The sequence below is a fragment of the Molothrus ater genome, chromosome 18, assembly GCF_012460135.2.
Source record: "Molothrus ater isolate BHLD 08-10-18 breed brown headed cowbird chromosome 18, BPBGC_Mater_1.1, whole genome shotgun sequence".
Taxonomy (NCBI): domain Eukaryota; kingdom Metazoa; phylum Chordata; class Aves; order Passeriformes; family Icteridae; genus Molothrus; species Molothrus ater.
Genome location: NC_050495.2, coordinates 4,855,200 through 4,872,036, shown reverse-complemented (window position 1 = coordinate 4,872,036; position 16,837 = coordinate 4,855,200). Strand labels below are relative to the sequence as shown.

The window sequence follows — 16,837 nt, the reverse complement described above, 5'->3', positions numbered from 1 at the left end:
CCCACCCCTGTCCTGGGCAGGGGCACCTTCCACTGTCCCAGGTGGCTCCAAGCCCTGTCCAACCTGGCCTGGGACATTTCCAGGCATCCAGGGGCAGCCAGAGGGATGAAGGAGCAGAAGAAGAGCCCTCCTGTGCCTCTCCTAGGATCCCCAGCTGGAATGTTCACTCCTCAGGGCCCACCTGGGGAGAGGAAATCGAGTGTTTTGGCAGCTTTTCAGGCTCAAAATTGAAGAGGGGGAAGAGAAGCTCCTTCTTTCTTCACCAATCATCCAGCCCAGCCGTCTACATCAGGGCATAAAATTAAATGGGTTCCTAAAGAGAGAGTATATTTAGCTACAAAACCCCGTTCTAGTCAGCTCTCTGCAGCTAAAATAATTAATCTCCCATCACTGTTAAGATGCAGCGGAGCAGATCTGGAGAAGTGAGTGCTGGGATTAACTCTTTGGGAGCAGGTCAGCCCTGGGAGAGCAGCTCCTGCTGCCATGCCAGGGGAAATCCTGGGAAATCCTGGGGGTCCTGCCTGCCTGGCTCTCCTCAGCTCTGTCCCCTGCTATTGTATTTGCAGGGATCCCCGTGGCAGGGGAAGGAATGATGAATCTGACTTCATGGTCCCAGAAAGATAATTTATTATTTTATGATGCTATATGTTATTATATTAAAGAATACTATACTAAAGAATACAGAAAGGATACTTACAGAATGCTAAAAAGATAATAATGAAAATTCTTGACTCTCTCCAGAGGCCTGACACTGATTGGCCAATGAGTGAAACCAACTCACACCAAAAACAATCACCTGTGGGTAAACAATCTCAAACACATTCCACACGAGCAAAACACAGGAGAAGAAAATGAGATAAGAATTGTTTCCCTTTTCTCTGAGGCCTCTCAGCTTCCCAGGAGAACAATCCCGAGCAAAGAGATTTTTCCAGAGAACGTGAATGCCAAGGACTTGGCAGGGGTGCTGTGCCTGGCACTGCCCCTGGGGTGATGGAGGGGACCCAGGAGGGATGCAGGAGCCCTGGCAGGGATGCAGCAGTGGGTTCAGCCAAACTCCCTGCTCCTGGGGGCACTGGGAAGCACTTTCTGGGCACACAGCCCTGAAACATCTGCAGAGACAAAGTTTAGCCTGGTTACAATCACTGACTGTTCCTGTGTCTGGCCACAACACATCCCCACTCCCAGGCAGTCACATCCATGGAATATGTGACAATTCCCAACCTCCCCTGCTGTCCCAGCTCTCTGCAGAGCTGGGTTGGATTGGATTTGCACTCCAGCACTGGAAATACGAGGTGACAAGGTGACATTCCAGGTGACAATGTGACATTGGAGGTGCAGGTGAGCAGAGCAGCATCACAGCCCGGCTCTCCCTGCCTGGGGCAGCTGCAGGATTCAGCTCCTGCCTGAGCTCCCCCTGCAGCAGCTGGGGGAGAGCTGAGCTGCCTCTGCTAAATCTGTTTGGCAGCTCTTTATATTTCTTTCACAGGATGTAACAGGAATCACAGCGTGGCTCCAGTCCAGACTCTGAGAGAGGAGCAGGGACTGGCAGCACCTCAGGGCTGTCACTTGTCCCCCATGGCCTCAGCCCTGCTGCCCATGGCTGCTCTCCTCTGTGGGTTTATCCAGAGATACCCCAAAAAAAATTTTTTTTTTTTTGGGTGCCCTAAAAGCTGCCCTGGGGCATCTCAAGGTAAGATTTGAAGCCCATCAGGTCCTGGCCACTTTGCCAAGGTGGAGAGGTGCCTCAGAGCAGTGAGGGTGGCACAGGGGACATCTGGCACAGGGCACACATGGAGTTTTCTGCTCTCCCCAGGAACTCCTCTGGGCTGTTCCCAGCTGCTGGGATCACACAGAGGCAGCAGAGCTGGAGCTGCTCAGGATGAGGGAATGGAGCAGCCTGAGGATTCCCCAGGCTGTGCCTCACCCCCTGCACCTCCCTGCCCGTGTGCTGGGCCCGTTCATCCCTCCTGGGGACCAAGTGGGGTCAGGACATGCACTGGGATCTGTGTGTCCCAGCTTGCAGGGGGAATCTCCTTCCTTGATTTTCTTTGCATTTTCTCCCTTCAGATTTCCCATTTGCTCACTGCTGATTGTGTGATGTCAGTCACTCCCTTTCTTATTACTGCATTTTCTAGGTGTTCTAGAAGATTTTCAGTGTTTTCATGTTCCCTCTGGGCTGGCTCCTGAAGGATCAGGGATGAGACTACAACCTGGCTGGCTGCTGTGACACCCCATCCACTTTCTGTGATCCCAGCCTCAAGGAGCTTAATTAGTTTGTGGTCTGCTCTGTCATTATTTGGGGTGAACTCTGACAGATCAACCTCTTTTTGTGGAATTACTGCAAGAATCCCTTTTTCTGCAATCCCTTCTGCTGCTTTATCAGCAAAGCCATTTCCCAATTTTCCCTTTTTGGCCACGTAGGAACCATGCGGGACCTGGGGCTGCCTGGTGCCCTTGAAAGGACCCTGCTGCCTGCTCTGAAACGCTGCAGCTCCGGTGCCTAATGACTCCTGACAGCTGGGGAGGGGCCCTGCTGCTGGCAATGGGGAAGGCAGGGCCAGGGAGGGTTACTGATGGCTCTGCCTATCACAGTTATTGGGCTCCATCGATCACCGGGGCTGGCAGGAACTGGGGCACAGCCCAGCATTCCCCATTCCTGTTTCTGCTGCCATCCCCACGGGCCCTGGCACAGCTCAGAACTGCCTGGGATGGGGCACACTGGGCTCCCAAATGCTCCTCCACGGCCTGGAGTGGTGCCAGATGTGATCAGAGAGCCGCAGAATCCAGAATGGTTTGGGTTGGATGGATCCTAAATCCATCCAGCTCCTCCCCTTGCACCTTGCACAGACCAGGCTGCTCCGAGCCCCATCCAGGCTGTCACCCCCTCCTTTCCTTGGTTTTTCCTTCTAAAAAAGCAACATCCTGCATTTCATTGCTGGATCCTTTTTAAGTCAGGCCAGTCTGGGGGGTGGCAGCAGAGCAGCTCCTCTGGCATATCCTTCCAGCAGCTCCAAGTGGGAACTGCAACCCCCAGCACATCCAGCCCTCAGATGTGCCCTGCACTGGCTCACTCCTTCAGAAACAAACCCCTTTCCAGACAAAACATGGCTGAAATTCCATTTTTAACTGTTTAAAATTGTTCTCACTCAAACCAGAGCTGTTCTGGGGGCAGAGCAGCACTTTGGGGCTGGCACAGGCTTTGCCCCCTCCCTGTCCCAGACCCTGAGCCCATCCCTGGGCTGCTGCTGGTGCTGCTCAGCCCTCCCCTCATTCCCAGTGACACTGGTTTTCATAGAATTAATTGTCAGCTGTATCAGCCACCAGTGATTTGTGTTTTAAAGATGGCCTGGCAGAACTAATTCCATCACTGCACGATGCTGTGCTGGATGATGATAACCCATGTACAGCTTCTCCCACAGAGCCCCATGACGAGCTGCTGCACTTTATTTTAATTAATACAGATAGCAAATGTGTTTTCATTAGCCATCAGAATGTCAGGAGAGAAGCAGGGTCCTCCTGCATGGTGAGGAGCAGCTTTGGTCCTGGGTGCAGTGCTCAGCCCTGCTGGGTCTGCTGCTCCAGACACCTTTACATCCATCTGCATCCCTCCTCATCCTCCTGCATCCCTCTGCATCCTTCTCCATCCCTCCTCATCCATCTGCATCCCTCCTCATCCTCCTGCATCCCTCCTCATCCTCCTGCATCCCTCTGCATCCTTCTCCATCCCTCCTCATCCATCTGCATCCCTCCTCATCCTCCTGCATCCCTCCTCATCCTCCTGCATCCTTCCTCCTCCATGTGCTCCCACCCAGGCACAGTGCAGAGTTTCCTCCCAGTCCAGTATGGGTGGCACCATCAACCCTTGAAAACCAGGGGTTTTTTTGGGAGGGATTCAAAGCTGATTTAGCCCTGCTGCTCCATCTCCCATCCAAAGCTCTCCTCCCTCTCCAGCACAGGAGGACACACAATTATCAGGCACGTTCATAATTTCTCAGATTCAGAACAATTAAGCTGGCTCCCTGGCACTTCTGATGAAAGCAGCTCCTTGTTCCTCGGGGAAGGAACAGCCTTCCTTGACCTCTGCTCCATTATTCTGTTTGATTGATCTGAATTCCATCAGAAAGGATAATGACAGGCTGTGCTGGGGGACGCAGGAGCACTGGGAACAGAGAGGACAATGCTTTGCCGAGGGCTGCTGTGCCCAGCTGATGATTCTGATGGGCTGTGGGACACCCAGACCCCTCTCTGTGCCCACTGCAGCACCCACAAAATCCCTGGGTTCCCCAAAACTGAGGAATAGAAGGCTAACAGGATATCATCAACAAGCAAAGAGGACTTGGTGACTGGTCTGCAGGGAATGTCCCTCCTGTGTCACCTTCCCCTGTGCCCATGGAGCATTGCTGCCACCACCTTCACCCCTGGGAACAGCTCCAAGGATGCTGATTGAAAGTCATCTCCCTTGTAAGGCAATGTCACCGTCCTCTACCCCCCAAAACTCCAAAAACATCAACATCAGAGAGCCATGGAAGGGATGGGCTGGCTGATCCTGAAGCACAGCTGGGCTGAGTTACGAATCTCACCCCTGGAGGGTGGTTTGTACCCCCAGCTCTGCCTCAGGGGAGAGGCTGGACCTGCTGCAGAGCACTCATGGGCAGCTCTTTGCTCTCCTGCCGCTGCTGGCTGGGCAGATTTCCTCCTGATGTTATTTCTGACCCAGCCTGGTGATGGGGAAATGTGGTGAGGAAGGACCTGGCTCTTCTCCCCAGCAGGTAATGAATTGGCCAATTATAGAAACGCTTGTGCCACCCGCCTGGGACGAGGGGTTTGTCACTGCTGCCATTGTTTATGCTCCTGGAGGGTAATCATAATTTTTAATGTCCTTTTGATAGCAGTGTAGTGTGATTAAAACAGGCACATCTGAGACATAAATCTGGGTTTAAGCACTGCCTTTTTGACACACGATGCTGAGCACTCAGAGATGGGGCTGAAGGGTTCCTGGGCTGTGCCACCAAACCATGGTCACATCCTGCCCTGGGTGCTGGGCAGGAGCCCTGAAGGGCAGCAGAGCCAGGGGCAGCAGCTGGATGGAGGCAGGAGGCCCCAGGCTGGGGCTGTTGGCTCTGGATAAACACAACACCCGATTTCCTATGAGGAGCAAGAGGTCAACATAAACCTGTAACATGGATTTTCCATGAGAGAAAGCTCTGGGCTGTAGCTGGGGGACTGAGGAAGGAATTTTCAGAGCTGACCTCCTGTTTGAGGTGAGTGGCTCTGGGCAGGCTCCTGCCCCTGCTGCTCACTCGGGTTTCTGGTTTGGAGCAGAGATGTAGCACTGCATAATTTAAGAAAGATTTTGCTCCTGAGGCTGGTTGGGTGCATGTGGAGTGGAAATGTGGAGAAATCCAGCCCGCCCCCATGGAAGCTTGAGCTGAACCACTGAAGGAGATGATGAATGTGTGACTCAATTCAGGTTGTGCCCTTGTGGGACAATGTGCCCATGGGGACAATGAGTCACAGTCCCTGTGGGTGCAGGGCTGGAGCCCCTCTGCCATGGAGTCAGGATGGGGGAGATGGGAATGTTCACCTGGAGAAGAGAAGGCTCCAGGGAGAGCTCAGAGCCCCTTCCAGAGCCTAAAGGGGCTCCAGGAGAGCTGGAGAGGGACTGGGGACAAGACATAGAGTGATAGGACAGAGAGAATGGTTTCCCACTGCCAGAGGGCAGGGATGGATGGGATATTGGGAAGGAATTCTTCCCTGTGAGGGTGGTGAGGCCCTGGCAGAGGCTGGCTAAAGAAGCTGTGACTGTCCCATCCCTGGAAGTGCCCAAGGTCAGGTTGGACAGGGCTTGGAGCCACCTGGGATAGTGAAAGGTGTGGAATGAAAGGAGCCCATGGCAGGGGGTGGAGTGGATGGGTTTTGGGATCCTTTCCAGCCCAAACCATTCCATGATTCCATGCTGAGCTCTAGCAGAGCTGCCCAGGATACATGGGATGGGTCCGAGGGGGACCAGAACCCGGTGATGCTGGGAGACAACTGCAGGGAGGGCCCTTCCCCTTCCCCTTCCCCTTCCCCTTCCCCTTCCCCTTCCCCTTCCCCTTCCCCTTCCCCTTCCCCTTCCCCTTCCCCACTGGCTGCAGATGAGCCCCGCTGGAGGAACAGAACCACCTTCGAATTCAGACCTTGCCAAAGACGTTTTGCAGCGGAAAAAAATGAAAATCTCTTCCCCTGGGGAGCAGCAAGGACTCTTGCTTTGCTGCACCCTTCCTTCCCTACCTTTCCTAATGAATTCCAAGAAAGCCTCAATGCATTCCTAAATGGGAACACAGCCTGTGTCCTTCACAGCCATCTCCACAACAAAGCCATCTCTGCCGCTGGCAGCCACGGGAGCTGGAAACAAAAGCTGAAAAGGAGCCTTTCTACTTGCGATTAGAAAGCTTGAGAAGTTTGGCTTTTACTGGTTATTGCCTCACTGATTTCATCTCCGCGGCAGCTTGGAGCCCCTCGGGGGACAGCAGAGCATCCCCATCCTGCTGGGGGATGCAGGAATTGGGGGTTTCTGTGCCTTTAGGGTGCTGTGCTGGGTATGGACATGGTTTGTGCTCGGTCCCTAAGGGAGGAGCAGCACCAGCAGGTGCCAGAGCTCAGCTTCCTCTGGAAGGGAGCGCAGCACCAGCAGCATCCCCCTGTGCCGGAGCACATCCCTGACCCCTGTGCCCAAACAGCCCCAAAAGTGCCAGTTCTTGTCCCAAATCCATCCCCCAGCCACATCCACCCCTTGGGGATGCTCATCCCCCCCAGGACACGCAGCCTTCTGGGGCTTCTTCAGCAGTGAGGGGTGCAGAGGAACGAAATGAAATTATTATTTTTCTTTTTTTTTTTTTTTTTTCCTCTTAAAAGGACTAGATGAGGAAGAGCAATTATCGGGGAGATTTTCTTCGGGGGAAATTCTGGCACAAAGACAAACTGCAATATCTCAGCGCAGGCTGGGCGCTGAGTCTTGGATAAAAATAAAGCAGGAGGCGGCAGCACCTTCCCGATGACATTAACTCCATTCATCTCCCGCTGCCGCCGCCGCCAGCGTGCTCAGGCATTAGGAGTTACGTTTTCCTCCACTATTTCTCAAATATATTTATGCTGGGAGATGTTTGTGGAGGTACATCCTGTGCCTGGGGCAGAGGATTAATTCCAAACTGTCACCTCGCTTTTTTGATGGGTTTGTAAATTCTGTTCTGTTGATTTGCACTCGCAGTAAATTGATAAAATCCTCTTTCCGAAAAAAACCCTAATTCTCCATTTAGGGCTCACCAGGGTTTTAGACCTCATTGGCTCACATATTTATGTAAATATAGTGTCCAGCAGCAATTTAAAAACTGCTGCGTGGATAATGGGGATGGATAAGGAGTGAAGGGAGACACATTGGCTGGTGTGGGCTGTGTGCCCTGGAAAAGAGCCTTTCCTTGCCTTGGGGCTCCAGATTTTGGGGTGGCTTTGCTGTGGGTCGCTGCTTTGGGCAGCCTTGCTCCAGAATCTGGTCCCTGCATCAGAACAAATTAACCCTGACAATGCTGGGAATAATCTGAGCTCTCCAAGGATGGCATTGGATGTGTCCAAGAGGACTTTGCCAAGAAAAAAGGAGTTTGCTGCTTCTCCTGCAGTGGGCAGGGATGTGCTGGGAGCACTGGGAGCTCATAGGGGTCATGCCAGAGTGGTCTGTCAGTTTAGGGACTTGGTATCTTTGCAAATGGAAGTTCAGGACTGTCAGGAAAAGCCTGTTTGTTTTTTTTTTTACTGAAATTGCATTTAAATCAGCATCAGGAGATGCAAGCCCCGTTCCTGTGCAGCCCCATCATCATGGAAGAGATGCAGGGTGGCAGAGGGGACATCAGCAGCGATGTCCTCAGCACTGTCCCCCAGCCACCACTCTACCCGAGATGAAGCATCTCATCCACAAAATGTTGCCATGCTCCATTAATCCACCCAAAAACGTCAGATGGAGATTCTCTCTTGAATTTTAAATATTTCCAGCCGTTCTGACTGGCTCTGAGGCTGCCCCGAAATGACCGCTTTCCAGAACATTCCCTCACTCCCCCGTGCTGCTCCTGAGCCCGCTCCCTCCTCCCTGCTGTCCCCCATCCCCCTGTGGACGGGCCAGCTCTTCCCTCGCCCTTGGGCTGCAGAACATCCCCGAGTGACCCTGGGGACCCCGTTTGGTGTGGTCCCCCTGCAGAACCACCCTCCCTGGGGTGCTCCTGGCCCCTCAGCTGCTGCTTCTGGCACATCCCAGCCCAGTGTGCAAGACAGAGAGACGGGGCCGAGTGTGAGGATCCTCCTTGCCGAGCAGATGACGCCGCTCTGGGATCCATCCCACAGCTATCCCTTCTGTCGCGCTCGAGTTTTTTGGATGCCTTTGCATTTGGCACCAAATCTCCTTCCTAGACTAAAGCTTTGCACTTGGAATGGTGCCTTGGGAGCCGGGCTGAGTGGCCAGGCTGCTCATCCCATCCCTCTGCACCGCCAGAAGCTTGCATTGAGCTTCCATGAAGTCTCCTTGCACCTTCCTGCTGCAGCCATCTGTCCTGGGGTGCCAATGCCTTGTTCTCACCCCCATGGAGCAGGCACAGAGCCAGGCTCCTGCCCCCAGCCTCCTGGGCTCCCTGGGCGTTGAAAATTTACTGCAGTCCATGGGCTTCTGGGGCCAGGAAAAGGGAGAAAGTTCTGGACAAATCCGTGCTTGCCCCTGCTGGAGGCAGAGCTGGGAATCCAGAGCCTCCTCTCTGTGCATCAGGAGAGCTCCAGGCTCAGCCAGTGCTCAGGGCTGGTCAGCTGCTGCTTTGGCCTCTTCCCAGAGAAAGGAAAAGGAGGAAAAAGGAATAAAAGAGATGTCTGAGTCGGGGCTGTGCCCTGGGAGCGGGGCCAGCTGCAGCTGCACCACTGGTGGGAGCTCCAGCAAGCAAAAAGATGGAAGAGAGGGGAAATCAGTCCTCAGCACCCTGGGAACACAATCCTCCCCTGACTGGGGACAGCCCTGAGCCACCACGGGACAGAGCACTGCAGCACAGGGTCCCCAGCCCAGGGGGCTGGATCCAGGTGCCCCTGCTCACTCCCCAGGAGCAGGGTCAGGGACCCTGGGCTGGATCCTGATTTGGAGCCCGGTGCAGTGTGACACTCGCTCCCTGCAGCACCCTTCAAAGGGCTCCTCGTTATCCCACAGCAGTGACACCCAACAGTGGCACCGGGGCAGGGGTGGTGACTCCTCCACAGTGCCAGAGGAATGCTCCCCACCGGCCACAGCCTCCTCTTCTACAGCTCCTGGCAGATCCTCCCTGACATCCCCTGCTTTTTGGGGGGTCCTGGGGCTGTCCCAGGTCACATGCACTGATTGAGGCTGCTCGAGAATCCCCTAAACTCAGAGACCAGGGGTGGAGCTCCAAGGCAGAGATAACCAACACTTGCACTTGGTTCTGAGCTAGTGCCAGGGCTCTGCAGGGCACCCACAGCACGTCCCTCTCTGGGATGGAAGATGAGCCTGCCCTGCTCCCAGCTTTGCCCTTCAGTCCCAGACTCCTGTTGGCTCTTCCAGCAACCCAGCTCATGGTTCTCCTCTGATTCTGGAAATCCTTATGGATGAAATTCAAGATGCAACAGAGCTGAGCTAGCAGAGGTTCATTTGTGTCCCCTTTTTGTCTTCCCAGCAGCACAGCTGACCCTGTGGATGTGCTGGGTTGACACTGGATGGATCCTGGGTGCCCACCAAAGAGACATTCCTCCATGAACTTCCCACCCTGAGTCCTTCCCACAGGCTGCAGTCCTCCATAAACTTCTCCAGTGTGGGTCCTTCCCACAGGGTCAGTCCTTCAGGAACAGGGTGCTCCAGCCTGGATCTCTTCCACAGGATCATGAGTCCTGCCAGTAAACATGCTCCAGTGTGGGTTCCTCTCTGCATGGACACACAAATCCTGCCAGGATCCTGCTCCAGTGTGGGTTCCTCTCTGCATGGACACACAAATCCTGCCAGGATCCTGCTCCAGCACGGGCTCCTCCACACTGCAGGTGGAGCTCAGCTTCCCTGTGGATCCCCATGGGCTGCAGGGGCACAGCTGCCTCACCCTGGGCTGCACCACGGGCACCTGCAGCACCTCCTCCTCCTTCACTGACCTTGGTGTCTGCAGGGCTGCTCCTCTGGCAGGTTCTCCCTCCTCTCTCTGGCTGCATTGTGCAGGTATTTTTATCCATGGGTAGAGCAGGATGTGGATGGAGCAGGATGTGGATAGAGCGGGGCCGGCCCCGTGGGACAGAGCGAGAACATCCTTAACAACTTGTCGGTTAACAAGCTGTGAAAGGAGACAGACAGCCAGGAGCTGGCAGGAATGAAGGACACCTTCCCCCCCTGAGCACCTCGGCAGGAAGGGCTCCTGCTGCAGAGCCCTTCTCCTTCCCTGGCTCCTGCAGGCTGAGCTCCCTGCCACTGCAGGGACGGCAGCTGAGGCACCTGCACCAGGCAGAGCTGCTCCCTGCATCCCATCAATCCAGCAGCACTCACTCGTGCAGCAGCAGGAAAAGCCATCTCGTGGAGCAGCTCCTTTTGGGAAGGGCTCTGGGAAGATGTGGAACACAGCTCTGAGCAGCAGCTGAAGGGCAGCAGCCTGAGCCAGAGTGGTGCCAAGCCTTCTCTCACCCCACCAGCCTTCCTCACTCTGCCTTTGCCCCCTGCTTTGGGGTGCACCAGCTGGGGGTGGCAGCCCCTTCCCCACTGCCAGGGCCTGGCTCCAGCTGCACCCGAGGTTTCTGCTGGCAGAATTGGCTTTGGCCCCACATTCTGCCTTGCCAGAAGGGGCCCGCCCAGGTTCTGCCCTTGGTCCCCAGTGTGGCTCATCCTGGTGCTCATCCTGCTGAATCCCTGACAAGGGCAGAGGGCTGGGTGCTGTTGGGGTGCTGATGACAGGGACCAGAGCAGGGACAGGCACATCCCCACCTCACAGAGCACCCTGGCAAGCCAAGTGGTTAAAGACACACAACTCTCACCACCACATCCAGCAATTTCATAGCCCTGACAAGAGCGCAAATCCATCCTGATGGACTGGAAAATTGGAAAGCCGGTGCTCACGCCGTGTTTCCTACAGACATCTCCGAGCTCCTGAAAGATGCACTCGGTGGCAGCCCCGGTTCCAGCAGTGTCGCTCATGTCATGCTAATTAAAATAGAGCCTGTGTTTTGTAACAGGATTTCCTTGGAGCCTATTTTACTGCTCAGTAACCACTTTCAAATATTTGAGAAATAAAATCGCATCAAGTAAATAACTTTTGGATTGCTCACAGAAGGTTACTCTGGTGTGGGTTCTTTTTGTTCCCAAAGCCCACTGGAAGCAGCTGCGCTCATTGCAGTGACAGAGGATGGAAAATACACAGATTTCTGAGGCTGCTTGTAGTCTACATCAAAAACTGTGTGTTATTTAATCAGACAAAGCCTATTTCATTAAAAAAAAAACAACTGTCTGTACAAAATGGGATAACAAAGCACCCCAGCACTCGGCACTGACCTGGAATACCCAGGGAACATCCGTGCCTGCTGGCAGGATGGGCCACGCTCACACCAGCCCGTTTTGATGCCCACATTGCCTTTCCAGAAATGCCCTGGCACTCCTCTGCCTCATCCATCACTTATTACCCATTAACTTCCGAACCCAGCACCACCTGACTTGCAAGGGATGGATCACACACTTCCCTTTTCCCATGGTTTGCTATTCCAAGATCTCTGCTGCCGTTCTGGATGCCAAGGGAGCACATTCAGCTGACTCGGCGCAGCCTGGCTCCTCAGCCCTAAATCCTGCTCCCAGATTCCTCAGTGAAGGAGAAGTTAAAAATGTACAGAAGGAAATGTCTGTGACACTGTGACATCCACAAAGCTGCGCTTGAAATGGCATCTTTGTATATTCATAACGGCAAAAAATACCGGAGAAGCAGAGGGCTGAGAGAGACTAATTTCATTTACTCCTGATCCAGGCTCTCCTCATCCTTTGTGCCAAGGAGGAGAGAAGGAAGAGGAGCCATTTGCCATGGCCTTTGATAGCTCTCCATCAGACAATCCCCATCGCTGTTATCTGTGCTGGCAGCCTGGCTCTGTGCTGTTATCTCGTTGCCCGGGGTGCTGCCGCGAGAGCTCACCGCGCACTTGTTGCAGCCCTCGCCGAGTTCACGCTCGGTTTTCCTTCCTGCTGGACACACCTGATCCTCTGGAAACACCCCCCCCATGGTGCTGTGCTCACCACAGAGCCAGTGGCATCTCTGTCCTTGCTCCTGGGCTGTGACAGCCACCCCAGGAGTGTCCCCATGCCTCGAAGAAGAGAAGAGAGGGTGCAGATTTTGGGGGTGTGGGGGAGCCTGAAGTTCAGCACCCCCAGCTGCATTTCTGCTCCCAGCACTGCAGCCTCAGGCTGGTCTCATCGCAGCCTGTATTGGACACCCCAAATATATTTAGAAACCAAAATATTTATATTTTGGATCTCCCAGGGGTTCAGCCGTGCCCCTGCAATCCCCAGTGCCTGCAAGGGCAGTGCTGCCCTGTCTGCTCTCAGCTGCCCACAAACCCCCTGCATCATCCCAGGGTACAAATAGTTTGCCCACTGCATCATTCCAGGGTACAAATAGATGCCCCTGTGGGTGCCCACGTTCTCAGGGTGCCACTGCTCCAGCACAGGCTGCCCGGAGCCTCCTGGCACCAGTCCCTGTGCAGGGACGTGCCTCTGCTGCCTGCTCTGCGCCTGTGGGTGGGTGTGAGCGGATGCTGAGAGCAGAGGAGAGGCTTTCACACCTCCTCTCTGGTGATCTAAATGGCTTCACCAGTGCAGAGCACCCAAAGCCACCAGCCAAGCGCCCGAGGGGTGCAAGTCATGTGAAGGTGGTTTTTTTCTTGGACGCATGAACAGAAAGAGCAGCAGATGGAGCAGAGCAATCTGTCTCAGCGGGGTCTGATCCTGCTTCTCCCCAGCTGGAGAACAGCAGGATTCTCTGCTCTGGGCCCTTGGCTGTCTGTCCCCCTCCACACAGATGGACAAGGCTCCCCCTAGGCACGGGCAGAGCTGCCACGTCGCCACGGGCTCCAGGCTGCGTAGGCAGGAGTTGGGATTTTACTGCAATAATTCACCAAACCTTGTAAAGGGTCAACAATTTATCAGCTCCCTCTCTCTGCCAAGGAAAGAGGAGTTCAGCACGCTGTGTTCTTCCACCATGAGATTTATGGCAGATTGTGCCAAATCCTGTTCCCGGGAGCTGGACTGCCTGCTGATGCTCCCAGTGGCACTGGGGCAGCCCTCCTGGCTCAGCACACGAGGCAGTGAGGGAGCTGAGAGCCCTCGCTGGGCCTGTGCTTGCTGGCTTTGCTTCCCAGCTCCCCCGGGAGCCTGGGATGGTCACACAGAGCAGCCTGGACCAGAGCTGGGTTTGTGTAACACCCCAGAGGAACGTGCCTCCCTGTGTGTCCCCAGGCTGGAACAGGATGCCAGAACTGGCAGAGACTTCACATCTGATTCCTCCACACGTTTGTGCACGTACACAGAGCACAAACCCATGCAGGTGAGCGAGAAATGCCACCCTCTACATCCATTGCTGTTCTGCTGCCCAGAAAGGAAGGCTTCTGTACTACAGTCCCTGTCTGGAGAGCCGGGTTTCAGCCAGAAAAGTCAAAGTCATTTAACGCAATCTGACCACGAGAGCAGGGACTGGAGAGGGCAGACAGCACCGCACAGCACTCCTGACACCAGGAGCTGCTTGCGTTTGCTACAAACACCCTGCCAGCCCCGGAGAGCAGCCTCAGGCCCCAGCACTGCAGCGCCAGCACACCCCGACCAGCCTCTCCCTTCTCCCACCGAACAATCCACACTGGGAACCCCACCCAGACCCGGCTGCCTCGTCCTGGCACCCCAGCGTTGCCGAGGGACTGGGCACAGGCGCCGCTTCAGCCGTCCCCAAGCCCCAGGTGAGTTTGCGGTGACTTTGCCAAGTCACCCGCGAGCGCATCCCGGAGCCTATTCTTGGGTCTGGCATCGTGGCAGTGGGAGGAGGAGCGGGTCTGCGTGGGGACGGGGGACACGTGGAACGAACAGACAGCCCTTGGCTAAACACTCACCCACCACGGCCACCCCCTGACCGAGACGGTGGGGCAGGAACAGCAGCGGGGACATGCAAGTGGGGGCTGGAGGGACACCGGGGGCTGGGGACACACACACGGAGGGCTGGGGACACACGGAGGGCTGGGGACACATGGGGCTGCTCTCCCTGCGGGAGGGAGGGGAAGGGTCCGGCGCGGCTTCCGGGAGGCCGCGGCCCCGTTGGCGCTCGGTTCCCGGCGAGGACGCGGCTCCCGGAGCGCTCCGGGCGGCGGGAGCTGTCCGCCCCGCGGTGCTGAGCCCCGCGCTCCGCCGGGCCCCGCTCCCGGTGCCGCTGCGCTTCTCCGCAATGCCAGAAGTTTCATCCCGGCCCGGGGAGCAGCGGGAGCGGGGGGTCTCCCATCGGGGATGGCACGACCGCTTCCAGCAGCCCTTCCCGCTCCCGCCGCCCCCTCGCCGGTCCCGGCTGCATCCCCCCGCGCCGGGCGGTGCCCCCTCCCCGGGCCGGGACTCGTTGGGCCCCGGGGAGCCCCGGGGAGCCCCGGGGAGCCCCGCAGCCCCGCTCCGCCCCGCTCCGCCCCGCTTACCTGGGCGCGGGGCCGCGGGGGTGCCCAGCAGCAGCAGCAGCAGCAGGGCGAGCAGGCAGAGCCCGCGGGGCCCCGGCATCCTGCGGCGGGCGCGGCGGCGGAGCCTCCGAGCCGAGCCGAGCCGAGCCGATGCGATCTGATGCGATCCGAGCCGCGCCGAGCCGAGCGGGGCCGGGCCGGGCGGGGGCGGGCGCTGCCGGCGGAGCGGAGCCGAGCGGAGCGAGCGGGGGCGCGGCGGAGGGCGGACCGGAGCGGAGAGCGCGGGGAGCGCCGAGCGAGCGGCGGGGGAGGGCGCCGGCGGCCGCTCCGGCCCCCGCGCAGCGCCGAGAGCTCCGGCCCCGCCCGCAGCTCCCCCCCGCTCGCCCCGGCCCCGCCGAGCAGCCCGGGTACGGCTCCCGCAGCAGCCCCGTGCCCGCGGTTTCCTCCGTCCTTCTCGGCTTCTTCTTCCCCCTCCGGGAGTCCCGGTCCTCCCCCAGCCTGGTCAGTGCTCCCGCTGCAGGCCCCCCATCAGCCTGTCTCTTGTCCCATCTCACTGCCCCTTGTCACCAAGCCCCCTATAGCATCCAAACCCCCCGCAGCACCCCAAGCCCTTCTCACTCCCTCCTCAAGCTCAGATGTACCCTCCTTCCCTCTCCTCCAGCTCCTCCAAAGCAGGCTGTGAATAGGGCAGAGGCGCTGAGGGGAGGCTCCCATGGCTCCCTTGGGATCGGGGATGCTCTGGGGCTTCTGGCCCTGCTGCTGGAGGGAGCTGCAGCTGGGACCTGCCTGACCTCACTGGGGTGGGGGCACTGAGCATACAGAAGCCCACAGTTTGTGGGTGCTGCTTAGGGCCCCCCTGTAATGTTGGGCTGGCCATGGGTGAGCACTTGGGTACCCTCAGTCCTGTGGCAAAGGAAGCAGCACACAGGCGGTCCCTGCTCAGGACCCAGCCCCAGAGCTCCTCAGCTTCCTTGCCTGCAGGGGAACCATGGCCTGGATGTCTCCCAGGAACCCCCTGCCCGTCCCACCAGCAGGATCTGTGAGCCCAGGGCTCCCAGCAGGCCCCTGCTGAGCCCGTGGAGCACACGGTGTGATTACATTGACTTTGAGAAGAGCAGAAACAGAGGCTTGGCTCTCCTGAAATCCCAGATGCTGCCCTGAAATGTTTACTGTGAATCACCTCCCGGGGAGAGCGCCTGGTCCTCTCTGGACCTGTCAGCTCCAACAGCCAGAGCGGTGTCAGGAGTGCACAACACCAGTGTCAAACAGCACGAGACACAGCCCAGCCCCTTCCCTAAAGAGCCACTTTGTTGATGCTGCCATCTGAGAAGTCCCCCCGCTACCTTTGCGGGAGCAATTATACCGATCCTGTTACCTCAGCAACAACCATCGCGCTCCGGTGTCACCACCAGGGCCACCACGCAGCACGCACCGAGGCAAGGAGCTGTCCAAACACAGGGACCGGTCCTGCTGTGTTTCCCCCGCCGGGCTCTGCTGAGCTCCCTCCTGCCGCTGGAAGCGGAGGCAGCAGCCCGGGGATGCTGGGGAGAGGCCGGCAGGTCATTTGCATTCCTGGTGTCACTCGTAGCCGCTGCCAGCTGGGAGCAGCTGGGCAGCAGGCTCGAGAAGAACAAAAATGAGAAAGAGAGAGAAAGCGGCGAGAGGTGCAGCGTGTTATTTAACACTGTTACTCTCCTGCCCAACTGGGACTTGCCTGCTCAGAGGTTTAATTTGGTCGAACAAAGCTTGTGGCACAGCGAGCCCAGCCTGCACTGCTCCCCCTCTGCTCCAGCCTCTCTTCCCTCCCTCCCGACCTGCCGGTGCTAAAGATAAGAGTTGTCTCTCATTTAGCAGTTCTCCTTGAGTGATTTTTATTGTGCTCATCTGCATTGTAGTAAACTCCTAAGATAGCCAGATAATAACAGCAGTGCCATGGAAACAGGCAGGAAAAAGAGACCAAACACCGTATTTGTGATGCAGAAATGCCCACGAAGTGGCAAAAGTTGTTAGTGATGGAGAGGGAACGGTGAAGCTCAAACCTCAGCTGCTCAGCCGGGCTTAGGGAGTGCAGGTGGGCCCAGCTCCCATGAGACTGCACCCCATGGGCATCCAGGGCATCACACCTGGGGAAGAAGGGACCTGCTGCTGGGAATTGGGCCACCTGGGGTCC

General features: G+C 56.9%; 1 protein-coding gene across 1 annotated transcript in view; it reads right to left on the bottom strand.

Moving 5' to 3' along the window:
- SEZ6L (seizure related 6 homolog like) overlaps positions 1–15,061 on the bottom strand; it is a 41,744-nt gene extending 26,683 nt beyond the window's left edge. Inside the window, 1 exon segment of the mRNA XM_036393106.2 lies at positions 14,689–15,061. Within this exon segment, the coding sequence (XP_036248999.1) occupies positions 14,689–14,767 (79 nt within the window). The 5' untranslated portion in view covers positions 14,768–15,061.
- Between the last annotated feature and the right edge of the window lie 1,776 nt (positions 15,062–16,837).